Source organism: Antedon mediterranea, chromosome 6 (assembly GCF_964355755.1).
Source record: "Antedon mediterranea chromosome 6, ecAntMedi1.1, whole genome shotgun sequence".
NCBI classification, from domain to species: domain Eukaryota; kingdom Metazoa; phylum Echinodermata; class Crinoidea; order Comatulida; family Antedonidae; genus Antedon; species Antedon mediterranea.
In genome coordinates, this window is record NC_092675.1 from 20,974,648 (window position 1) to 21,001,848 (window position 27,201).

The following is a 27,201-nucleotide window of genomic DNA, read 5'->3' on the forward strand; positions in this document are numbered from 1 at the left end:
GTTATTTCAACGTTAAATCAACATTTATTAATTAACATAAATTACTAGTTTAAAAGAAAATGTTATTTCAACGTTGATTCAATGTTTATTACTAAACGTAAACAAAATAGTTAGGGAAAAAATGTTATTTCAACGTTGATTCAACGTTTGAAATACGCTTACAACATGATTTCAACAATCAACTATATTTCAACGTTGATTCAACGTTGAAATTATGTTCTGTGCCCACTGGGATGGCTCTGACTTTTCAGTCTGGAGTGCGCCCTCTAGCCTTCGGCTTTACCTCACTGGTACAATCTCACTTATGTTTCGACAGCGAACACAGCATCGTGAAATAAGCCCCACTTATAACATACAAAATACAGCCTTTTATAAAATACAATACACAAATATATAACACAATATATCACCATCACCTTTTGCTAAAAATCTTTGGGTTTATTTTGATGAATGTTATGAAAACTACTAACTTCCATCTACGTGACATAGCTTTGCATCTGAAAGTATGCTACATTATTAAATGCCTCAGTCACTTCATATATAAACGCATTGGCTACCTATATATTGAACCCCGTATAAGTGTAAGATCCTTTTACCACTTAAAGCGCTTCTTAAACAACCCACTTATCTTCTTCCCTCCTACACTTTTGCTTGTCTTTCTTCGGCCATGGAGTTATAAAATTAATTTATAACTCCAGGCTTCGGCTGATCAACACCTACTGGTTGTTCCTGGAATAAACACCAAATCTTATGGACAAATGTATTTGTTCTCTGCTGCTGCTTCTCTTTGGAATTCTCTCCCTTGACATACTATCACCATCCATTGCTATTTAAAAAAAAGAATAAACGCATCTTTTTAACATCCAATGCTAGAGCCTTTGATTTTTACTTCGGTTTAGTTGATACTGGCGCTACACAAATACCTAAATTATTATAAAATAATAATAATTATTGTTTAATTTATTTATTTATAGAGTTGTAACAGTTATATCGGAACCAAGGATAATTCGATTCGGACAAATAAACATGCATGACGTGATGATATTTCTCTCAATATATTATTCTGCATAGGCCTATCTTAATTTAAAAATACCCCCTTAACAATTTAGTTGGGAAAATAAAAATGTATTTTTTTCTAGAGTACAGGGAAACTAATGATAAATAAACTGTATTTTAAGATATGACGCATAACCATAGGCATTGACCAAAATATTTATCCCATTCGTTTTATGCACAGCGTAGGCATGTGGATCACAATTATGGTGTTCTCTCCGAACAATTATTATTAATAATTTAGGGATGAAGTATATACGGTACGTAAGATCTTGACATATACATTTGGATCTGCACAAAATGACCATCATTATGAATATCCACACTTTGAGAGTTATACTGTAGGCCTATGTATTTATTTGATGGGAGATAGTTATGATACAATGATAACATATAAAGGTTTTATTATTACTGTATCGGTACATTGATTGGCAGCACAAAGGTGGCGTATCGTATTAAAAGCGTGTTTCCCACTAGGACGCAACGCAATGACGTTACCGCAACGCTGCAGTGATTTGACCATTCACAACGCTGGATTATTCGAACTGTCACTCATCATTTGTCAACTCGCTTGCGTTGCGTCTACGTCCTGTATTACCTCCTGGGAGCCAAGCTTTATCATACGTGCAGCAACAAACGACTTCTGTTGTATCAAGGTAACAAACAAACAACAAACAAAACTTTCAAACCTTCACATTTATTTTACACTTTTAATATCAAAAAACATCTTAAAACAATCCCACTTTCATGTTCGTAACTACGATGAATGAGTCAAACAGTAAAAAACACAAAGTATTGTATTTATCACTACGAACGATTTCTAAAACGCGTTTTGCGTTACAAGGCTTACTCTACGTAACACAATAAGATAAGATAAAGGAAGACACGTACTGTACATTAAAAAGTATGCAGTAACGCAAAGCGTCAGTTACAGTGGCATATAGAATTGCATAGTATTTCAAGTACTATTTACATAATGCTTTTATTATTGTGATAACTATAAATTTCCATGTGGAATTGATATGGCAGTTCTGAACAACAGGAGTTCATTTTCATGGATTGCAACCATCCACGACAATTGGGCAGATCTCTTCGGGTGTCAGGTACATCTTCAGACCTAACTCAATCATTATCTTGTTCATGAATGGCGACACTTCTTCGGTGCACTGTGAATATACAATAAATAAAAAATAAGAAATATATAAAGAAAACGTTACACCACAGTGATATCAAAGAATCGATACCAGCTGTTGGTGGTTATTTTTCAGATATTTTTAATTTGTTGATTTAATACTAGATTAAATATATCTTCAATACAATACTTTTCTTTAATAGGGGCTAGTCTAGGAGGATAATGAGCCCACCAAATAAGTTAAATAGACTGTGCAATGTGTAGGCCTACACGGGACCAACTGCTTTTTCGAAGTACCGGCAAATAAGAGCAACTTATCGTCCCAAAAGACACGCATTATCTGTCAACATACAGATCTCTTATGCTAATAATTTCTTCCTTCTTATCATTCCACCATACCGCTAAAGATCAAAATAACTTACTTTTTGTGAATATGGTTCTGGTAGACGTGCACAGAAGGTAGTGGTTCCATTAATTATAGTTTCAGCAATTCGGTCCTTTAAATATAAAAAAACAAACAAATGTTGATTAATGGATACTATATAGTTGAAAAAGAAATATTGCTAAATAGATAATTACCATCGATGTTCCAGAAAATAATATTTGAATTACAATTATAGTATTGGACTGTAACTAGTAATCTTACTTATAATTTTTTAATTAAAATTTTAATTTTAATATTTCAAATCTATTATTTTTTACATTTATTTTCAATACTGTATTTTACATAATAAATCAACATATAAATACCTGATGTTTAGCAACAAAGGCAGCAACATTCTTGACGACTACAGTACACAGTGTACACTTCCATGTTTCCTATTAAGATACAAATATATCAATTAACTGTATGCCTAACTGTAAATTTTCATTGAACACAATACATCACTTGTAACACAGACGCGGTTTCTTGAAGTTAGACATGAAACCGTAAGTATACGCGGAAAATCGCTTGTCTAAATACCGTATTGTATTCGAAAAATCACAGAGTCAAAATCTGTGCTTATAAAGTATAACCATGGACCTATAAATTTAATTTATAGGTCCATGGTTCCAGACGAAGTTTTGTCTTAATATTAGTAAAATAATAAATATTTTGGCACATATGGCGTTTCATACGTATACTACTTGATTTTTCAGACAAAAATCGAAATAAAATCAAATAAATTAAAAAAAAGACAATGAATACAGACTTGGGGCAAGTCTAGTTCATGGTATAACGAGTCCTTTGGTGCACTCATAAGGGGAAATACTTCAAATTGGACCAATAAAAATCTCGTAGTAACAAAATCAAACATGATAGCCTATAGTAAAACTTTACTTACATTCGATGTGGTGAGTTTTTCCGTCATTTTAGGTATAACTTTTCCTGCAACTTGTGCAACACTTGGTAAATTCTTGCCCTCGCTGTATTTTTGCTTTCGTGCTTGTTTCTTTGTTTTGTTTCTAACTGTAAAGAACAACATTTTTATACTGTGATTTAGATTTTAAAGGGTAATAAAATCACATACTAAATAAATATACAGGGAAACAGGGAATCTAATCTTTATGTTCTTTATAAAAATTGTAAAATGTTTCTTACGTTTTCTTGGGGTTGATCTTCCGAGCCTAGTACGGTACTCAGTGATCTTGTCTGTGTCAAAGTCCTGTAAGTCGGTGATACCGGTAAAGATATCAAATGCGGCCGGTATGTCAGGTAACTCTGGAACCTCTGGTAACTCAGGTATTTCGGGAAGAAGAACTTCGATGTCGGGAGTTTCCGGTAAAGGAATCTCGAATTCACCTGGACACAAACCAATAGCTTCACAATCTTCATCTGGCTTCTAATATGTAGAAAGAGACGTTTTAATGTATTATTTAATAGATAAATATGTTTATTTTAACGGAAAGGTTTTGTACTGAATATAGTTATATAGGCCTACAAGAAAACAACACACACACACAAAAATTGTTTAAAATCAGCCCATTGACACTGCGTATAAATTAAATTATTGGATGAAAAAACAATATGCATAAGCAATTTTCTTTTATATGCAAATAACATGTTTAGTTATACGTGGCGTATGATTAACTTATTAAAACATACGCAAGGCAACACACACACAGGATCATTATTATTCGGCTAAAATAACGTCAAAGCTAACGTAACAATAACAATTTAAAAATCTACACAAATTTAGAAAAACTTACGAAATATGTATTTGCAATGGTAATCATAACCTCTGGAATTAGTTTGATGTAGTCGTCACATGGCTGTTGCATGTCTTCTGGCAGATAAGCGCAAACCGTTTCTAATTCTGACACAATATCGCTCTGTTGATAAAACACAAAGTATTAGAAATGCGATGATATAATATTTTAACTACAGACGTATGTCTAACTACCTATAGTTTTATTTTAGATCACCCTAGGCCTAGTGTGAATGAGCATCATCATCAATCTACGCATATTGCGTCCCTCATCTGGACATACAATCCGCGCAAAATTGTGTTGAGTATTCGAGTGAGGAAACCCGTCCCAATGTCCGCACTAGAGAAAATGCATTAACATGACGTAACAATCATCACATCACTCACCAGTGTCTGATTGTTTGTTAACAAGTCGTAAATGAACTGTACTGTCTGCTTACATCCATCGCATACAATGTCATCGTTAAACATCTTGTCCATCATGTTTCTGATCATATCTAGAAAACAAATAAAAAAAAAGAAAGTTAAAAACTGACAAATGACGAATATTACTTTTTGCTTATTTAACAGTGGATTTGTGGCTTGGTGGTTTAAGATCCTTGGATCAAATCAAAATGTTTTCTTATGAAAAAAAACTATACAACTTCGTCATGTGAACAGTATTATCACCATTCATTTCATGACGACTTGATCATTGTCTTACTTTTTTGGATTTGTTCTTTGACAGATACAAACAGTTGGTCGAGTGATTTCATTGCTTTTTGTGTTTTACGGTACTTTTTGGAGTTGACTCCAAGTGGGGCTGGAACCTCTACGTCTTCCTCGGTACAGAGCGTCAATTCAGTGCAAAACGTTTGAGCATCCTGAGATAAGAAAAGTACATGGATCAATTATACCTCAATAAGCACATGTTTTCCTCCATTATGAAGGAGACAGTCGAATACAACGACTTTTAGGTCAAATGATTTCGCTTTAGAATTTTGCATGCGCAATGACCAATATGTGCTATACTCTAAAGTTTGAAAAAGTTAAAAGATTGCTACTCTCTGCAGTCTTTATTGGTATGATAATAGATATGATAATAAATATTTCTTACGAGTGACTCGATCAATTTAATGATTTCTGGGGCATAATCTTTTACCAACTCTTTGCACTCTGCAGAGAAATTTCCAGGTAATTGAAGGTCACCACATATGCCAGTCAACATTGATACAATCTGAAATTACAGAACAAATATGAATAAAACGTTAAAAGCAAAACCGAGACATTTTAACCGATACATTTTAAAATATAGTACAAATACTATCGAGATAAAGTGTAAGCCTAAAGATGGACCATACCCATACCCAACAATAATAAACGTTCAATATCAATACTTTTAACTACTTAAAAACATTGTAGTGACTCACAATCACAATGCGTGTATTGGTAAAGCGAGTAAAATCAGAGTTTATATAGATTTAACAGATATATCAGCATTTTGCTCAAGGCAATTATAATTAAACTTTGCATTACTTTCTGTATGGTTCAAATTACCACATGTTACATCGCTCAGCCAGGGAGTTGTAAACACCGGCTCAGCTATAAAGATTTAAGCTAGAGCCAGCGGTGATTTTCAAGGTAACACTAATGTAGGGCCTAAAGCCAAAACAACAACAATAATAAAAGCAGACACTACATCTGTTATTTGTTGTTGGTGTATATGGTGTACCGCAAACCTTAAAACAGTACTAGTAGTCGTACAAAAAACAATTTCATAAATTAAATGGGTCTAACAATCATTTTCAACAATGACAACAATGTGAACCAAAAGTCGGGGCTTTTAACAGAGTCACACGGAAATCTTAAACTACTGGTCTACGGAAGCCATGAAAATACTGAAGTAGACCCATATTCCTATTTGGCTTATGTGACTTTAAAATTCATTACTGGCATTTTTTATAAATCACTAGTTAAATGCATGTAAACTATATCTGGTATAATTGAATCCTACGTTTGTGTAGCAAGTTTTAATATTATTTTTTTTTATTCAAGAGATTTGATTTTTGTTTTACTTCATCATTGATATTGTTCTGGATTTTGTATTTTTTTTTATTTTCTCTTTTCTTTCAATTTTTTTATAATGTAAATTTTGCTGTTTTGTTTGTATTACAATTTTGATATTGTTATGGATGCCACTGAATTCCAAATAAATTATTATTACTGCCTATACAATTCCTTTCTGTCAATCTATTTGAATTGATTGACAATAGATGTGCTATTGTTATTTGACTAGGAAGTATACAGGAAATTCTACGCAATACATTTTGAATGGGAAGGAAATATACTGGTACGTGATTATATTTGGTTGAAGATTTTAACGGATGTTAACTTTTTTCAACAAAGGAAGATATCAGTGATTGTTACCTCCACTGCCGTAAACTGTTTTCTAGAATAAACATATCTTTGTTTAATGTTTTCTTAATGCAATTTGTTCCCATAGAGACGCAACGCAAGGATAATGCAACGTAAGTGATTTGACCAATCATAATCGATGGATTATTCCAACAGCCGCTAGTCTCTAATCTCTAGTAGGACAAAACAAGGGAGTTAACCAATCACAATTGAAGTTCGGATGATCCACCTTTTCGTGATTGGTCAAATTACTTGTAGCGCGTCATTGCGTTCCGTCCAAGTGTAACCAAGCTTACTGTAGGTTTATTAAAATACAAATAAAACAGTGTATCGAGTCTCACCTCATCTACGTCCAGACTCTTCAGTATTTCTTCGACTTCTGTGACCATTTCAGTGCACGTATCACAAAGAACACCATTTACGTGATTACGAATATTTGGTTTAAACATGTTTGGTCGTTGTCGAGGACTTTCTCCGAATACTGGTCGATCTCCGATACCTGGTAGTTCTCCCATCTTTGGTAGTTTGCTGAAGTCTGGTCGTTTTCTCATTTGTGGTCGTTCGATTTCTGGTAGTTCTCCCATCTCTGGCCGTCCTCCCGTCTGTGGTCGTCCTCCCATCTGTGGCCGTTCTCCCATCTGTGGTCGTCCTCCCATCTGTGGCCGTCCTCCCATCTGCGGTCGTCCTCCCATCTGCGGTCGTCCTCCCATCTGTGGCCGTCCTCCCATTTGTGGCCGTCCTCCCATCTGTGGCCGTTCGATTTCTGGTAGTTCTACCTGCGGTCTTTCTCCCATCTGTGGTCGTTGTTTGATTTGCTGGCGTTTTCCGTATTGAGGTAGTTCTCCCATTTGTGGTCGCTCTTTCATTTGCGGTCTTTTGTGATATGGTTTATATGGTTTACGTGCATCCACTATGAAATAAAAAAATATGTTGTTAAACCAGACCTCTGTCAAAGACTGCTGTTTCATACAGTTACTTGTAGTGGAAGACAAGTCGCCCACACGCACTAGAGAAAGAATTTATTTTGCCAAACGACCATTTATTTAGAATACTTTGGAAAATGAAACATTCTACATTATTTGGTTAACAAATATTTAACTTGGTGAATGCATTTTATTTTCTTTTTCATAAGATTTTTTTTTTTTTTTTTTTTTTTTTTTTTATTCAGTATATTACACAGAGGCGCCTTACAAGATGGAACCATCTTAGCTTCAAGGCGCCTCAGATTAACAAATACAACATTTTAAAACAACTAACAGAAACATCAATTAAATCTTCCAGAATTAACAAGAAATTGTTGTACATAATAAAATAATAAAGCATTTTCACAATTCGAAAGAAGATCGGAACCAAAAATAAAAATTTCACTTAAATTAAAAATGTAAAATTAAATGTTAAAGAAAAATCCTTGGCTAAGATATCCTCAATAATTGAGTTAGCGCTTACAAGTAGAATATCTCTTTGTGTATTATAATTAGGGCAGTAACATAAGAAATGAAGCGGATTCTCAACATTAAAGCCACAAGTACAATTTGGATTGTCCCGAAGTCCATGTAAGAATAAATGCGAATTGAGACAGCTGAAACCAAGTCGGATTCTAGTGTGAATTTGGTTAATCTTCTTATCACCTGTATCATAATAAGAACGTTTTTTTGTTTCAAACAAATTGGATTTCAGTAGCAATTTTTTAAACTCAACAAGAAATGAGGAATTTTTTATTTCATTATTTAACTCATTCCAATGTGTTATAATAGATGGGACAAAAGATAAACGATATGATGTGGTCTTACAAATTGGAATTATTATATTTCGGATGTTACGCAAGTTATAAACTTCAATATTGTCAGAAAAATTAAATAAGGAGTAAAGATACACTACACATGAGATTTTACTCCTGGTAAAAGTCAAATTGGCATCAGTACTTTTTTAGTCATCGATTAAATAGGTATGTGTTCACACCTATGAATAATATAGCATATCTGTTTAAAATACGGTGTCACTTTATTTGTTGACGTTGGAAACTGTATGTTTTCTAAACCACCTAAAAAAGCTTTTAAACATGTTTAAAGAAAGTTCTTTTAGAGAGCGTTTATTCGTCACGTCGTTTGCATGGGGTGATCGCGTGAGAGAAGATTTAAATTTGGAATTATATTATACACACTTTCATATACCCCACTGGGTGGACGGGTGAGATTTAAATAACATCCGATGGATCGTTTTGCGTTTGCGGGATGCAAGGTGACCTCTGTGACATCACGTCTTATTATATAATATGACGTTTAAATGACATTTAAGACTCTATTCGCCATAGGACTTACTTGGTATCCGTAAGTATAACAAGTTAATGACGTAAATGTAATTATACGATTCACATAGAAACACATTGTAGACAGCAGATGTTGAGTTTTTTTGCTGGCTATTATTACGGTAATAATAAAACAAATTCAAATCAATTTGTTTATCTTAAATCATCAACATATGTCTAAAGCTCTGTCTACACTATCAAACTATTTTGACAAAAAAGTGTGATGTGACCAAATATGATAATGATATGCCTAATATATGGTAGTGATATGACATCATCGTGTCCATATATGGGCACATCACATTGTTTTTGTCACATAAAGTTTGATAGTGTAGACAGAGCTTTATATTTGTCTATACTTCAATAAAATGGGTCACAAAGTTATTCTACAAAGTATACTTCGCCAGTGTCGAAACAAGCACGTTAAAATGGCATATTCAAGCTTGTGCTTCCTTATGTATATTATTTTTTGTTCAACATACGTCTGTAACTCTAAAAGCATTTTATTTATGTTTAAACATTTTTTACATAAAAGTTTTGTTGAATAGAGCACCTGCATTTTCAACTTTGTTGCTGTGTAAAAATATTTTCAACTAAAAGTTCTAAACATTTTATAATGAAGGTTTCTACTAGCCTTTTACTTGTTCTAAAGCAAACGTTCCCCGTTAAAAATAGTTTAATTAAAACCAAAAAAATAAAGTATTAAAAGAAAATTTAATAAATGGAGTTACATATCTCTTACTTTTTATATTTAGATCTACAACACTAACTTATTGAAAAATTGTAGATAGAAGGCAGGGCTTACAATTATGTAATTGTAAGCATCTAAAACATAATACCTGCCAAAAATAATGTTCATTTAGTTAGATAATAATAACCCATCTGTTAAAAACAAAGGAACATACCTTGAGATAGCACAGCCAAAGCTACACAAATAAGAATAAGTGACTTCATCTTGTTTGGTGTTTCGAAGACGATCTCTCAGCGACGAATGAAGAAATCACAGCGGCCTTCACCAAGATATGGCAAAAGTTACACGCTTCCTTCCCTTTGTTTTGCATACAAAGCGAACAATCGACCAATCAGAACACTTTCTGGGCGGAAATTCGCTATCGGCAACCATTCTGGGTTTTGTTTGGATAAACAGCTTTTATGATGGAAAATTGATTCAGCCGTGAAGACAAGAATTAATTGCTATTTGAAACTTTTGATTAATAAGTAATCTTCCAGAGTAAACATTAATGGAAAACAGACGTTTATTCAACCGTGATTGAAAGGTACCAAGGTGATATCATGACAGTTTTTAAAGTACGACATCGCCAACTGTGAACACTTTTTACAAACAAACTTTATAACAAACATAATAACTTATTAAAAACAATTTGAAATCGGCAAGAGAGGGGATAATTATATACATGTATTTTTAATATTAGAACTACAGTACTAGAAAGTAGTAGACCAGTTTCATTTAGGCTGAAATTGGTTTTGAAAATTACAGGTCACGGTAATTATTTTCATATACAGTACTTTAGTAGCAAAATGAAGTCACATAAAAAGCCAGCTGTGGTGGAACAAACTTCGTTTTACGTGTTTTGCAGTTACGGAAGATGTTGTTGTTTTAACCACGAAGGTATACCTCCATGTTTTAACAGGATATATTGAAAGTTGAAATATTATTTTCAAAGTTATTCACAATATTATTATTTAATCTATATAGAAAGTGTCTGTTTTGTAACTAAATCTTATTTCATCGTCCATTTTCAATTATGCCTATAATTGGACATATAATATAAGAAGAAATAAATACTTTTAGACTGACCAATGATTTATAATGTCACAGATGTTAATTATATAGAAATTATTATTTTATTATTAGTCACACAAAATGTTATTGAACTTAGATTGTGGTCAGAAGCCCCTCAGAAACATTTGACTAAACTTCCCATGGTTTAATCACGGATGATGATTATAGTTTAACCATTTCAAAAACCGAGTGGTCACACGTCCTGCTCTAAAAGCAACCGTCGGCTTACTAAGGTTAGGTTATTGGTTGTTATGGTGGGGTGGGTGAAAAAGCTACAGGCGCATTGCTAAACATAGTATATTATTATATAGGATAATGTGTGAAACAATTGGACTGGGTTACCCACCTGTTTAACTATTGCCTAGATACTATATACCGGTACCTACCGGTAGTCCATCCCAGCGGAAAAAATAAGTTATAGGCCTATTTTTAGGATAAATATAATTTTTTTCTAGTTCTTCATTTAGTTTTAGTTCATGATCAGCGAAAGTGCAATCAAGGCAGAAATTAATTATAGGTAGCTATGTTTATTGCTGTACTTTTAGGCCTAAATAGAATATACCATGGATGCCTACATTTCAATTATACGACTTTTGTACGTCTTGGTTTGTCTTGTTTGTTTTTCGTATCCCGGATGTACCTTTCACCTACCATTTAAAAAACTTGACGAATCTGAATATAATACCATCTGGAGTGCTACACAGTAATCGGTGCTAAAGATATCATTCCACCAAGGTTATGAAGGGTTAACTCATGTGCTGTATTACCCACTCAACAGTATAACCCAAAACGAATTTCATTTATTAATTAATTAAATGAAATTATTGTTTACAAAACCTCTCAAAATATGTTTCGTTTTTGGGTTTAAAGGCATGGACCACAGCACATTATGATGAGTTTTAAAACACCCTTGCCTCAAGCCAAAGATAATTCAATAACAACAAAAAATCCAAAACAAAGCAGACACAGGATTGGAGATAAAACATTTAAAAAATGCAACCCGCATATAAAAAGTAATTAAAGGGGAGGAGGAGGGGCGGTTAAGTTGATAACAGGGCATTTTTTTCATGTGAATAGTAAATTATAGTGTTCAAAAATTGAAAAAAACTTAATCACATCAAATGTAACAAAAGGAAACAATGAATTTTGTCAAATCTTATACTGGCAGCATTAAACTTTCGTAGTCTGATCGCAGTACCAATATGAATAGCGGCCCTCACACTCTCCATTTGGGAGAAAAAAATATCAGGGGGCTAGAAGTTGGCGTTGCGTTGGCGTAAACTGGACAATGAGGCTTACCTGTTATTTTAAAGGCAAAACGGATGCCAAACAATTGCACTGAATAAGCTATTTAACTGAATAATCGCCTACAAACAACATTAAACGGAACTACGGTGACCATTGCTCACTTCACAAATCAAATTTTTTAGTCACGTATTTATTTTTAAGGATTTATAGAGGCTGTAATTAATAAAGCCAGTGAAACCAACATTAACATATATATTTTCATGCATTAAAACACACAAATATTCTATGAATTCTTGAGGCTGATAATTTACAGTTTTTCCAGAATTGTGAAAAGCAAAAACTGAATATTAAAATGTATATATAAATATTTATTGTTTGATTCCAAAATGTATTTTAAGTGGAGAAAGGCACTATATGTAAACAAATAAGTATTGGTCCTCTCTCCATGACGGTTGTCGCATAATGCTTTGTATTTTTTTTATTGTATGTATATATTTCATGGTTTGTCTGAAATAAAGTTGAATTAAAAAACAAATTATGTAGGGCGTTTTGCCACCAATAGAAATTAACATGAGTGAGAAAAGGTTTCCCACTCACTCGTCATAGAATGAGACAAAACCACGATTTTGTATAATTTTTCTTACATTGTATAGGCCTATACATGTTTGATTATCTTTTTTTCATACAACAATAGGAAATCATATTCAAGAGAGGCTGTACCCAGAAAGGCGGAGAGAGGGAACCATTGCGAAAACTCTCCCAAGTGTGTCTACCAATTCAAATGTGTTTGAACTTCAAATGCCTAATTTTCCAGACCTAATGTCAAAAACGTGATAAACTGTTTTAGTTACTAAAATCACTTATTTATACCTCGCTACCAACATGAAGAATTTACTCCATGCTAGGATGTAGGCGTACAGGTTCACATGCACTTCATCGCACAACACGGACACAACGCCTCGTTTCCTATAGTATATACTATTGGGACAGAACAAGTGGAGATGGTAATTGGTAGGTCTACTACTTCCGAGATGTTGCTAATACGAACAGCCTTGTACACAATTTCCTCTGAGTCCATAAGATATATTTTACATTGGTTATGTAATCTGTGGATTTTTTTTCCAACAGGATACCCGGCACGGTATTGGAACTTGTCCATCATGGAATCATTGTACTGTATTACAAAAAAGGCATAACAATCCATAAACACAAAAGTTCTCCACTAAATTCAATACATTTCAGCATAAGTGTAGTGAAATCAAAAGAGACTACACTTGTCATGCCGAAATTTACTGAATTTCTCTGGCCAGTAATCTATAACCATAGAGATATTATAGTTCACTATAATATCTCTATGCTATAACCCACTGTGTGTGCGTGGCTGCATTCGGCGTTGTGTCCCATCAGGATACGACAGAATCGACTGGAATTTTGACAAACATTGTCACTATTTAGTGTATAAATAAAGTCAATGCTTGGCAAAAACCACGAGCTTGATACAACTACCAGTAGTATTACCTTGGTAGCATAATTGTATTCAAAGACAAAATGTGTTAGTAGGCTGTCTCTTTTATTCATTCAAAACGAGACCTACATAAAATCATCACGATAACAAAATGAAATACAAAATACCTAGACGTTAAAAAATGACAGTGTAATCGGTGTTAAAGGCCAGGTGCGGGCAAAAAATTTCTATTGATCATACATTCCAATAATTATCGATCTATAGTTTCCCCTATGTTTCATAATTTTTGGGATTTTATTTGTGTTACACGAGCTTGTTGGAAATAAGCACTTTCTTATCAGTGGGGGGGATTGTTCAAATTACACAGTAAAATCTCTATTCTTTTGTACACAAATTTTGTAAATAGCGAGGCATTTTAAAAAGCTATGAAAAATAAATGGTGTGGTAAAAATTTTTATCAGATGACTAAATATAGGTAATATAACTTGAATATTACATTTCTGATATTTTTATTCAACTTCAGATTTTTATTTTCATGCTATAGCAAAAATTATCCACCGTATATCCATCTTTTTTCACCGTCTAGGGAGTCACCCGACATGTTATTACATTAGGTTAACTACCTAACTACTGAAAAAAAGTCTTCCTGGTTTTTATGGAAGAATTTTGCCAAATTTTGTATTTGAGCATATTAAGGGAAATTCCTGTTTTTTCGTCTCGATTTCTGTTACAAGTATTTGATTTATGTACAATTAACCAAATATTATATTTAAAATTCATGCCTGTACCTGAGCTTTAAATATTCAAACGGCACCGTTTCAAGTACGGGGCGCCGTTCGGGACATTTTGTCGACAAAATAAAATAATGCGACACATAATTGACAAAATGAGTAATGTCCCGAAATTGTTAAATAATGGACAATAATCATTTGGAGTAGTAATAACTACTTCTGTACTTTCAAACAACTTACAGCACTGTGTGAATGTTCACTTCTCAGTATTCATGGAAATGTTCTAAAAATGTTTACGTCATACCGTGTTTTATTCATTTATTTCTCAAATGTTATTCAGTATAGTAAATATTTAAAGCAAGTCATATATTTTAGTTATTTGTATATTTACTTTTGTGCATTTATATATTCTATGGTTACCGTTATGTGTATTTTAAGGGGGGGGGGGGGGATGTGGATAGAGGTGCTCTTTGTCACCTGTTATGTATATGTTAAGGGGGGATGTGGATAGAGGTGCTCTTTGTCACCTGTTCATCCCTTTTCGCTGCCTTTTAAAAAAAAAAAATCAATTAAAAAAAGTTGATTTTTTTCATCGGGACTTTTGCTGAGCCTGAAATCGTTATTATATACTGTATATGACGAAAAAACCAAAACACTCGTGTCTTGTTTTCTTTTCAAGTGATTTTACGATTAAAACAAGCAAATTATAAATAAACTAAATAGCTGTAGGCCTAGGTCTATCGGTTTGGCTGTAAATTTAACTCTTTGAAACCTGGGGGCAATATTGCTATCACCGTATAATCAATCAAACTATACTAAATATAGTGTTAGATAGATTTCATATGGGAACATTTTGTAAAGAGGTTGAAGAAACTAAAATCAGGACAAAGGGATGACAGAAATAATCTTAATTTTACAGATGTTTTGTATTCCTTGTGGCATTTAAATACAGTAGGTGTACTCATAGAACAACTTTTTTTTAATGAATGGTCATTAAATATACTTCTAGGCTATAGGCCTAACTTTCAGTTACTATATTTAGTTAGTTATTATATTACTCATTTTTTAATAGACTAAGTATAGCTTTAATAACCTTCATTTATCACAAATCATTCCAACATTATTATTTTTCCACCGCAAGTTCAACAAAACCTTAAATACAAGCTATTCTAAAATCACTAAACAATATTTATGCATAATACCATTGCAAAATTTAAATAAAATAAACTTCAAAATAACCCCCAGTATTAGTAATTCTAATCCTACAAAACTGTTAATCTACCTGGTAAAATGTGATGTGCCCATATATGGAAATGATGATGTCATATCACTACCAAATTTGGGTATATCACTACCATTTTGGACACATCACACTTTTTTTTGTCCAACTAGTTTGATAGCTAAACTTTTCTCTATAGTTGGATTGGCACCACCAGTGGGCGTTTTCAAAACTAGGTCATTCTAGCAAAAAAATAGGTGTACCAAAATGTTTTTAGCTAAAAATAATTTGACCAATCATGATCCGATGCATAACCGGAATTGTCGCTTGTTTGATTGGTCAACTTGCCTTGCTGCGATATTGGAAACCAAGACTACATAGAACTATGTAAAACAAATAATATAAAATCAAGACTTTATGTTAACCTCATAATTGTATCAAGCAAAGCTTGGAAAGTTCAATTCGATTTGTTGTATGAAAAATAAATGCCTCTGTTGGGATTCGATCCTGTCACCTTTCACTTACATACCTTTTAGACCACAGACATTCTAATAAGTCTAAAAGTTAAGCAGTACCAAAAAAAAAATGGTTTTCCACTTTAAAATTTAAAAAAATCAAGCAAAAATATACATACAAATCGGTGACTAACGTAAATTTTTTAAATGCAGACCAACAGAAATTCTTTCTTTGTCACACAACATCTGTTTTGGAACTACAGACACGATTGTAATGCAAGGAAACTTCATAAAAAATAATCAGGCAGGTATTATTAATATTAAAAAGAAATTTAAAAAATGTAAATGAAATACAGTACTGTAATTGCATTCGTGAAAAGCATGGCATACATTTGATGTAAACAAAATGGAAACATCAAAATGATAATACTATTTTATACATCTTTCTTTCTTGTTGTTTTTAAAACATTAAACATTAAAAAAATCATTAAATTTGGGCTGTTGGTCTCAAGTTGGGCTGTTTTGTTTCTTCCATTGGTTTACGCAAAGGATTATAATGTTTTAGGTATCAAAACTTAAAATATAAGTACAATGGTTGGTGTGAGGAATTGTATTGAAGAGCCACACACAGATTGTTTACTGCTGTAAAATCAGAAATAATTGAATAAGAGATATGGGTGGATGCAGGGATGGAATGGGCGGGGGTTAGGAAAGGGAAAGCAGGGTCCAAACCCACCCCTTTCCTTTACATTACATAACCTTTTCTTTGACTTGATAGAAAAAAAATATTAAAATTATCACAATAAAACTTACAGTACATCAATTACATTTTCATTCAACACATTTTCATGACCAATCCAATACCAATTTTTATCAAATTACATATACTGTACTTAAAAAATCAATGATTATAGAAAATTATAAAAATGCTGTTCTCACATCAATTTGGTATCATTCACTTTTGGTCTTTTTTATTTGAAACCTGAAAGAATAAATGTACAACATATGTTACCAGTGAATGTCAAGAAAACTGGCATTTATCAATCTTTCAAAGATAGCTAATCAGTGCCCAAGTTCCGGACTGAAAATGTCTGGTTTTGTGTAGGCCTACTCCAGCTGAATTTCTTACCCCTTTGTCATAATACCCAGTAAGTTCAATTGATACAAATTAGATAATAAAACTTCTTGATAAAGAACACACTTTGCAGTATATGATAAAAAACGACAGCTTGAAGTTAAAGTTTTCTTACCTTAGAGCCTGTAGCAACGCTGTCAACAAACATACTAGGAATGTCGTTTCCAAAGTAGATCTTGTTAGTTGATGCTATCGATTGGTATCTGATCAATTCAAGGTACTCTGGTGTTAGTTTAAGCTGAAAACAAAACATAGACAAATATTCTTTTAACACCATTTATAACATATATTTTATTCTAATCTGTTTATATACAGTTTATATTTATTAAAAAATATAAAATATACTACAAGATGAAGGTGTACTAATTAATTTTTTGTTGTTGTATGCATACACTTGAGAACTAGTCAGTGGCGTAACATAGAGACCTGAGGCCCCAAGGTATCCTAAGTTTCTCAGGCGTTTTTTGAGCTTTTTCCAACATATTTCAATGCCTATTTTTTCCTCTGGGCACTGCTCACAGGCCCCAATAAGCTCAGGGGCCCCTGGGTTTAGACAGTGAGCGCTCATATAACTAGAACGGGGCCACTGTAACTAGTGTTGTACCACGTACCACACATATGGTGTTAAAGAGTTGCTTTGAACCATTGTGAAAAGCACAGTTGTCCAATGATAGGATATCAAGCAGAAGATTCCGGGTTTGAATCTTGGTTGAGGTAGCTTTTTCTCATACTCACAAACTTCCTAATATTACCATTTAAAAGTAATTTAAAGACTGAGCAGTTTAGAGCTTCTTTATGCTGGTCAATTAAAAGACATATATTTATAAATTATTCTTGGTTGGATAATCCATTTTATAAAAGGATTTTCTAACCAATTATTGAATTATCTCTCATTGGCATCAGCAAAAAACAGAAATGCAATTTATATAACCTGCATATGAACTTTCTTTGAACCTATCACAGTACTGGGTATGGAATGCAGTGATATACTATCAATATTTTACTTAAAGTTACACAATAAAGGTCACCAATAATGATAGTGTACAATTACTTTCATATCAGTAACTTAAAAATGTTTTTAAAAAAGTTTTTGAAAACATCTGTTGAACACTTTGGATTACCACATTCGAATATAATGCCATTTTTTAATTAGGCGATGTTCACATCAATGTAGTTATGGCGTTTTTTAGTGTACGATACTGATAGCAAGGTCAAGGTCATAAACCAAATAGAAAAAACAGACACAGATAATGCCTATTGTTACAAAGCTCTTTCAATCAGATGCGTCATGTTATCCTCATACAAAATGTTCTGATAGGACAGAACTCTGAATTACCACATTCTCTTTTATCAGCATGTGCCAAAAATCTGTAAATTAATCTCTTTTATCTGCATGTGCCGAAAACCATGGTGTGGCGGCTATCTGCACATTTCACCATGCATAAATTACCGTAGTTCCTCGGGTATAATCCCACCTCGAGTATAATCCCACCCCCAACTTTACGATTACCTTCGCACGCAAGCATATCCCCGGGCAAAGTCCCAGTGTATAATTTATCATTAGGACAGAGGTAGGCCTAGCTAGCTAGGCCGACGTCGATTTTTTTTAAAGAAATTCTCACCAAAAAATAGAGTAATTTCTCTGAATTCGGCTGACTTAAAACTCATCAAACATTGGCCATCGTAAAGTTGAATACAACCTTAATATCATCGCCCCGATCTTCGCGTTCTGCACATCATGAATTCGCCGCACACTCGCTCGCCGTGTACATTCTGCATGCCTTGTTTACACTACTGCATGCTTGATTACAATAAAAAAAACACCGCCCTCTATACCGACCGGAGCAGTACTGTAGTTCGTGTCACATGCAACAACATGCGATTTGCACAGAGCTCGGGCGTGGGGAATCGGGAGAGACGGAGAACTCGTATGAGTTATGTCGATATTATTTAGGAAGCCAGGCCCAGATCACATTTTAGGGTATTTTTTAAGTAGAAATCTGGGAGAAAATCTATACAGTAGGCATAGACCAATTAGGCCGCCTAGGCCTAGATGACCTGGCAGTCTAATGTCTAGGCCTACATCGGAATATAGCTTTAGATAGCTTAAATCGTAGCCAGAAGAAATATTGTCATTTTCAGTTCATGCACCGGGAAATCCCCGGGTATAGTCCCACCTCCCAAATTCGGGCAAATTTCACGTACAAGGGGGGTGGGATTATACCCGGGGAACTACGGTATATTGTTTTCTATCAGCACAGTCAACCGTGCCTATAGGAAATAATATTACACGCATGGTTTGACAATCAGTGTGAACAGGGCCTTAGTGTCAAATGTCAGACAGCCATGCTGTTAATATATTATTTTAACTATAAACACTATATTGTTGTATACAAACCTTGTTAGCTTCTGCCTCTTTGTTGGCTCTGTAAAACTCAGAATCGGCTTGTGATTTTACTCGAGCAAAATTTGACGTATCTAAGAAAAATGGTAACAATGTTTTTAAAATGCCTACTTATGCCTATCGTATTGCACAAAAATATCAACATTTTGACGAAAATCTGACAAAAATACAATCAATACAATCTATTTATCTCATCACAATGTAGTGTATATACAAACACACATCACAATTTTTACCTCTTTTCTAACAAAATATTCAAAAACTAAAAGTCAAAGTTGACAAAGATTGACTTCTTCATCAGTACTTTCAATGAATGGACGACTAGTTGGGAACATCAATGCTAGGCCATAACCAGTCGTACTTTAGGCCAATTTACACAGACAAGTACTAATAGTAATAACAATATAGAATCTGTTATTCCTTATGCTCATTTACACAAAGTGCAGAGCGGATGTGCAGTTTCTCCCAAGGATGGATACAGATTCTACATTGGACAAGCTATGCGGTTTTCCCCTTACAGCTGTGTAAATTGGCCTTTAAGTAGGTTCTAATGGTAAATAAGTCAATAATGTCCAAATTTTCAGGTTTAAAAATTCCTTTTTTCTTTTAACTTTTAGGATAGTAAAAAAGGAAATTAATTCTCTTTTGATCAATAAAAATTACCTTCAATTTCTGATACCCTTTTTTGGCTTTCTTTCTCCATAATTTGTTGATCAAGCTGAATCTTAGTAACTTGCGCAACCTTTTCCGCTTCAATGATTGCCTTTTTTCTATCGGTTTCAGCTTCCTTTTCAACAACCTTTTGATGTTGATGAGCAATTAACAGTTTGGTTTTCTCATTCTCCCTGTTTTATAACACAAATATTTTTACTGTATCTATGTTTCAAATCATTCATATAATTCTACTCATTGTAATAATTTATTCAATATTTGTTTAAATGCAGGTGGTTTGATCAAAGCCATTCAAGTTGGTATCTGTTTGTGTTTCACATCAGTAACTTGGCAAGTTGAACACACTTTAGGCCTACAGCTTGGTAAAAAATGAATTTATGAAATCAAGCCTGGCCATACAAGAGAGGGAGCTATACAAATGTAAACATATATCAAACTATAGAGGGTGCTACATCAAAATCATAAAGTCTACCTCTGTCTCAATAATATTAATTTATACATTAACGGAATGGTTTTATTATATCAAAATAATGAGGATAAATCCTTAGCGGGAGATGAAGATTTCCTCGAATTATCCGGAGACTCTTGAAAATTCTGGGTAAACTAACCAACCTGGTCAAGCAAGTTTAACAAAAGTTGCTGTTTGTACTTGATTTGACTTCCGGGTAAATTAAACTTAATCTAGTGAGATACTGAATGTTTTATAAAATCAACATACTCAGCAATACAGAGAATTTCCAACTTACATTGATTCATAGTTTTTACGAATGACCTCTGGAATTTTTGGCTTTGTCACTCGAACTGCCTGTAATCAGAAAATATAGATTCATAAAATAATCATAAACCTCCATACATTTTACATAAGTTTTTTTCAGTGGAAGCAATAATTTATAGATTCACGTTTCTCGAGTAGTTTATACCTGCCAACTTTTTAAGTGGCCAATGCGCGAGACATTGAATGAAAATTATATATAGCACCCTCTATGTACGAAATATGCCCTCTATGATTTATTTTTTGACGTATTGAGTTTGCTTTCCTGTACTGTACTACATCAACCAACAAAAAATAAACATAGGCCTAGGCTAATTATGCTAAAATTAATTAAATAATGTGCAGTCCTAGGCTATTTTCCTACAAAATAGGCAAGTTAATTTCAAAATAATGTTTTTTCTAAATATTTTTATGGATGCGTGGGAAATAGCCACATACAAGTGAGGCATCAAAAATCGGGCCACATGCATGAGAATCACGCATTATGTGTGAGAGTTGGCAGGTATACCAGTTATTGATGTAGTTAAAACATCATTTAGAATTCTCAAATGTATTCACCTGAATTCGGAGTCCAGGAGCCATTTCAACCAAGTCTAACTGCAAAGCCTTCTTTAGATTTTCATCAATTTGATCTGAATAAACAAAATAATAAATAAAAGCAAGAAAAATGAATCACTAATGTATAAAAATGTGTTTTACAAAATTTATTGGGTTTTTTTTTCAATTTATATACCTTTTTACTTAAAATGTCACAAATTGACAAATAAAAAACAATTTCATATATTTTAGTGAATTTTCTCATTTCTTTCTCATTGTCTTTAATATTTTTGTGAAAATAATGAATTAATAGTTTTCCTACTATACTAATTACAAAACCAGTTTAACAAGCGCAAATGCAATCAAATTACATTATTAATTTATTAGTAAACTTTCATCATCACTTTCCCTTTGTTTTCATTACTTGAACACTTTCTTTTGTTTTTAGGAATCTATTGTGTGAAGCCAGTGGAGCAGAGTATTGTGTTGCAGAGAATGATGGTGTGGAGGTCTCTGATTGCTGGAGAAGTATAACAGTTAAGACCAAAAATTGTACAAACAGCAAGATAGTATGTTGGACCAACAGGCCAACCTACAGGTCCACAACAGACTTACCAAAAAGTTCAATGTAAACCTCTTGTAGATTGTGTGCGCTACAAAACTGGTTCAATTCATGATGAACTTTGTTAAAAATCAATGCTTTATCATAATCTGCAGTGTAGTTCCTGACAACATCATATACTGTATATAAAAAAACATATTGACAATGTCAAAAGAATTTATCAATACTGTATTGATATATTCTATTAAGGTAAGATTATGTCAAACTCAACTGGGTAATGAAGTATGAAAGTAATGAACAGTTGTGAAAAATATGTAAAAATATAATAATATGTATATTTCTTACTAACCTTTCTCAGCAGAAAGAATATTTACAACTTCTATTCTATCAAAATATATCATCACTCCACCACTGAAAGCCAAGGGTATACGATCTCAATTATCAAAAGCATATTAAAAATTAAAATATAAAAGACTAGTACAATAAAGAACAAATATGCCACCATGTCACGATTAAATATTTTGGCATTATCATTATCAGTACTTATAATAAATCAGAGCACTACTGTACATATTTATATTACATCACTTGTAACATGACAGAGGTGGGATTTCTGTCATAAGTGAGCAAGGGCGTCAACCACTAAGCTTTGATACAACTAAACTAAGCAGTATATATATTTTTCATTAGGTTAAAATGTTATATACCTGGTGCCACATGGGACATTTTTCACTTCATCTGTTTGTAATGTTGTCTAAAAGAAAAATAAAACGTAAGAAATACATAGAAAGCAAGGTACAGGATATCATATTTAGACAAACATTTTAATTCAGCTGTTCACTTGGAGTTATTGCAATAGACCACCATGTCGCATGTCAAATTTACAGTAGGTGTGTCATAAAACCAATAATGAATGTTTTGTATTCGTTGTGAATGGAGAGAATATTTCATGAGTTGTGGAGCACTTTGGCGCAGTGGGTGGTTAGAGCATTGGACTTGAGGATGGTTCAAGCCCCGGCCCGGTCATTGCAGTGTTGAGTCCTTGAGCAAGATTCTTTATCCACATTGTTCCTCCCCATCCAGGTGATAGAAATGGGTACCAGTATTTAAAAAGTACTGGGAAGGTAAATCAGACTCAGACGTTTGTGCGAGAGGAGTGGCGTACTCCCCACAAACTTACATTACACACTAGCCCAAATGCTAAAGAAATGGAGATGCGCACCACAGCCGTTAGCATTAGCTTAGGTTTTGACTATACCTATATAACTTTGCTACGTCTCATACTCAATCTTTCAGCTCATGAAATATTCTCTCCACTCCACTCATAAACATTCATTACTATGTCTATTAATATAACTATAATTATATTTATATAATTATATATATTTTTTATTTTAATTTTATTTAACCTTATTTATAGATGGTGACCCTAAACAGCGTATGCTGAAAATCAAGGGGCCCTCATGAGTTATGTTTAGTGTCTGTGTTTGACAGTGGCATGTATACTACTGTAGCACACCGGGGTAACCCTCTCCTCATCCCGAAAGATGTGCTACTGTAGGTTCTTTAAAGTGCACATGAGCCAGATGTGTACATTCATTATTTGTATACCATGCTTGACTATTAACAAAAAGCATAAAAGATAAGAGGGTTAACAATTACCTGTACACTCCTAAATGATGTGAGGAAAGGAACCATCATGTGGAAACCAGGTGGACTAGTTGAGTGCAGTAAAGCACCTCCCTATAAACATTCAAGAAGGTAAAACAAATAGTAAATATAATATTTAAATTATTAATGTGGTCACATCATGTTTTTTTGTCACATAAAGTTTGATAGTATAGACATAGCTTTACAATACCTTCAAATAAGCACATTTGAATTTTAAAATAAAAGCAATCACAAAAAAAAAAAACCTTGGGCGGATTGTTTTGTGAAGACTTTGTTTTAGATTTAAGTCTGTCTTAGATCTAAACTCTAGACCTTGCAATAAGTATTATGTTAGACTACTTCAAATTCTTTACAATACAGTGATCTTATACCCTTTTCACACCTGCAAAAAGTAACAACTTTTAACTAGGTTTGCATAGTGTGAATACAATTTTCGGGAAATTCTCCCAAGATTTCACAAGGCACCCCTGGAATAAATAAAATAAGATGTTCTGAGATGTCCCGAGTTGTGACTGTGCACGTGTATCGCTCTGGTATTAAACTGACCAATCATAGTAACCAAATACCGTGCAACTATGCTTTCTCCTGAGATTTTTCACGTTTTGCATATGCGTGTATGAAAAAACGTGTAATAAATTGGGAGAGCAAACCTGGTTACAACTCATTACAAGTTCTAACAATGTATGCAGATGTGAAAAAACCTTAATGTACAGTGTACATTAAGGCCAGTGTAAAAACCTTAATTAAGCTACTACACCTTTTGCCTTTACTATAAGTATAGCCAAGAATATCAAAATAATTAATAATAAAAATGTATAAAAGAACTATATTGATCTAGATTTAATAGGTTATTGTTATTCAAAATACTACAGTAATTCAGAATACAAAATATAAAGTACAAAATTAATGAAAATGTAAATAATCAAACAACTAGGAGATCACTAATTAAAAAGCTAGACTTCATATCCCAACAAGTATTATCTGTGAACCTGTTAGGGTTATAAAATATTACAATAGTACATTTTTTAAACATATAAATTAATGTGCCAATTAAGGAACATTAAAAAAGTTATTTGATTAATATTATTAAATTTTACAAAATGAATTTGAATATTCTACTTACCCTATAATATACACCAATATGACCTGTAACAAAAAAACAAATTATTAATGTATATTATTTCTTAAAATGTTTCCATATATAATTGCTGGTTGCAGTATACTGTATTGATTAGATAGAAACATTTAACTTTAAAGGATGATGTCATCATGACAATAATCGATTGCATGACAGCGTAACAGTTGCGAACTTGTTCGATTGATTGTAATTTGCAATTGGAAACATAAACATATACAGTATTACACAGTACACACTTAATGGACTTCATCTAACAGATCTTGGAAAACACAGCGCTTTGAAACCTTTGTCTCTTGCGCTTTATAAATGTTATTTATTATTATTATTATTATTAACCCTTATTTCAATATCTCACCTTCATCAATTTTATGAACTGCAAAATTGACAATAATACCAGCTAGTGCAACACACACTACGAGGACGATTTCTGCAAGACCCATTCTGAAAGAATATTCATAATAAAAATGTAAAGTAAAAACTCAAAACTAGATTTTAAAAATATAACAATAGAGATAATTTGCATTCAGCAAGCTAAAAAATAGGATTGAACTCTTTTGAAGATATGCTGGCACCCTTAGCATTAAACCATTGGGGCTTTCATAGTGTGATTTATGCAATTGTCAATTGTATGACCCACTATAAGACCCCTGGGAGAGGTTCGTCATTTGTCCAATGTGCGTCATATCTTATGAATACCACTGCATGAAAAAAGTGACTTACCTTTAGGTATAACCATGGAGGTATAAACCTCTATGGTATAAACAAGATGCGCCCATTTTGAAGAACAATTGACATGCACACACCATTGTTTATTGATGTGATGTACCATTTAGGTTTTTTTAATTACAGTATTTGCAAATGATCCCTGACCCATGACTCACCTCTCCCGGGGGCTGTACTGTATTGTATAGTGGGACATACATTATTAGATCATTCTTCTTACAGTACACTCAGCATGGTACAGTTGAACTGTATGTATGCATGTGAAACAAATAGGCCTAGACACACTTGTCACGTGACTCGTCCCTTTAAAGACACCTTCCCTACAATTTGTGACGATTAAAAAAAATAATACATATATATTACTTTAAAAACATTAAACCAGGTCATTCCTTGTCTTAAATGTACGTTTTATGGTAATTTATGATAAAAAGTGAGAAACAATGCACTACCCAAGTAGCTCGCTGCGACTGACCTCTCGAGGACGATCTTTAGGCCTAGCCTAGCTAGGCTTAGTTTTGTAGGCCTAGGTGGTAAACATCGGTAACGTACGAACATCGTACGCTATCTATATACCTAGCCTGACGTTGTATAGTTGCTGCATTAATTGTCTTTCTATTTTTGCCAGACTCCGTTGATACAAATTGGAGAAAACCCGGTATTTTCGCTGAAAAGTTAGGAGTTTTCCATTTGTTTTGGCCTTACGATCGATCAAAAAATGGGTGAATTACAGAAGAAAAACAGAAATATCAATCCGCGTGCAATGCATTTTGGGATTTATAGCGGGACGCTATAATTATTAAAATCGACTTATTTTTCACATTTTGAACCATTAAAGACGAAAGAGGTTATCGCAATAGGACCATATCGTATTATTTTTATATTAAATATAGGCCTAGTTTGTGATCTTAAAATAGATCTAAAAAACATAGGGAAGGTGTCTTTAATTTAAGCCTTTTTTCCAGTTGACGACGGTCAGTTGCGTTGAGGTAACCAGATTTAACAATTTTTACAAGAAAAGGGCGTAAAAATAAATGCTACAAATCGTTAATTACATACAGTTGTTGAAGTTGTATAGCGAGTTAGGCCGGCCTTAGCTAGAGGGACAGCTAGAGAGGCCTAGCTAGGGAAAGGCTTAGGAGGTAATGCGGCCGAGAAATGAACCGCGGCCGATACGAACTTTCTGTGTGTGTGATCAGCGAGTGACTAAGCACATAACCTAACTAAAGTTGTTAGTGTTACTGTTGGCTAGTGTTTTAATGTTAGTAGCCTCTACCTATTCTAGACCTTTGGCTGGGGCAGTGGTAATTATAAAAGCAGTTTAACCTTACCGTAACTTTGTTCCAAGTATTTATATTAAAATGATTAATATTTATTGTGATCAATTTTAACACGACGCCTTTCTTTCTTCACACAAAAACAGCATGCAAACAACCACAACCACCACCAAGAGAAGACATACACACCGCCCGCAGTCGGCTGGTGGTGCATTCTGTAGTTTTATTCTATTGTTGTAGGAATATCTTACTGCAGTAGTAATAGGATAACAATAATAATACAGAGGATACTGCTTTTGAAATAATTAATACAGTATA

At 33.4% G+C, this 27,201-nt stretch overlaps 2 protein-coding genes across 2 annotated transcripts; both read right to left on the reverse strand.

Annotated features, from left to right (window-relative positions):
• Positions 1-1,734: 1,734 nt before the first annotated feature.
• On the reverse strand, positions 1,735-10,093 carry LOC140052171 (uncharacterized). The gene is made up of 11 exons (XM_072097606.1): positions 9,979-10,093; positions 7,110-7,678; positions 5,471-5,590; positions 5,078-5,237; positions 4,762-4,871; positions 4,376-4,498; positions 3,768-4,008; positions 3,511-3,635; positions 2,936-3,004; positions 2,608-2,682; positions 1,735-2,219 (listed from the first exon to the last, which is right to left on the reverse strand). Exons 1-11 carry the CDS (start codon positions 10,025-10,027, stop codon positions 2,106-2,108), a joined length of 1,755 nt encoding a protein of 584 aa, XP_071953707.1. The 5' UTR covers positions 10,028-10,093; the 3' UTR covers positions 1,735-2,105.
• A 3,585-nt stretch (positions 10,094-13,678) lies between these two features.
• On the reverse strand, positions 13,679-27,048 carry LOC140051267 (erlin-2-B-like). Its single transcript, XM_072096422.1, has 13 exons — positions 26,938-27,048; positions 25,242-25,327; positions 24,872-24,894; positions 23,740-23,820; positions 22,785-22,831; positions 22,427-22,488; positions 22,131-22,256; positions 21,537-21,610; positions 20,953-21,011; positions 20,198-20,379; positions 19,529-19,608; positions 17,246-17,368; positions 13,679-16,977 (listed from the first exon to the last, which is right to left on the reverse strand). The coding sequence occupies exons 2-13, from the start codon at positions 25,324-25,326 to the stop codon at positions 16,951-16,953; spliced, it is 969 nt and encodes a 322-aa protein (XP_071952523.1). The 5' UTR covers position 25,327; positions 26,938-27,048; the 3' UTR covers positions 13,679-16,950.
• Between the last annotated feature and the right edge of the window lie 153 nt (positions 27,049-27,201).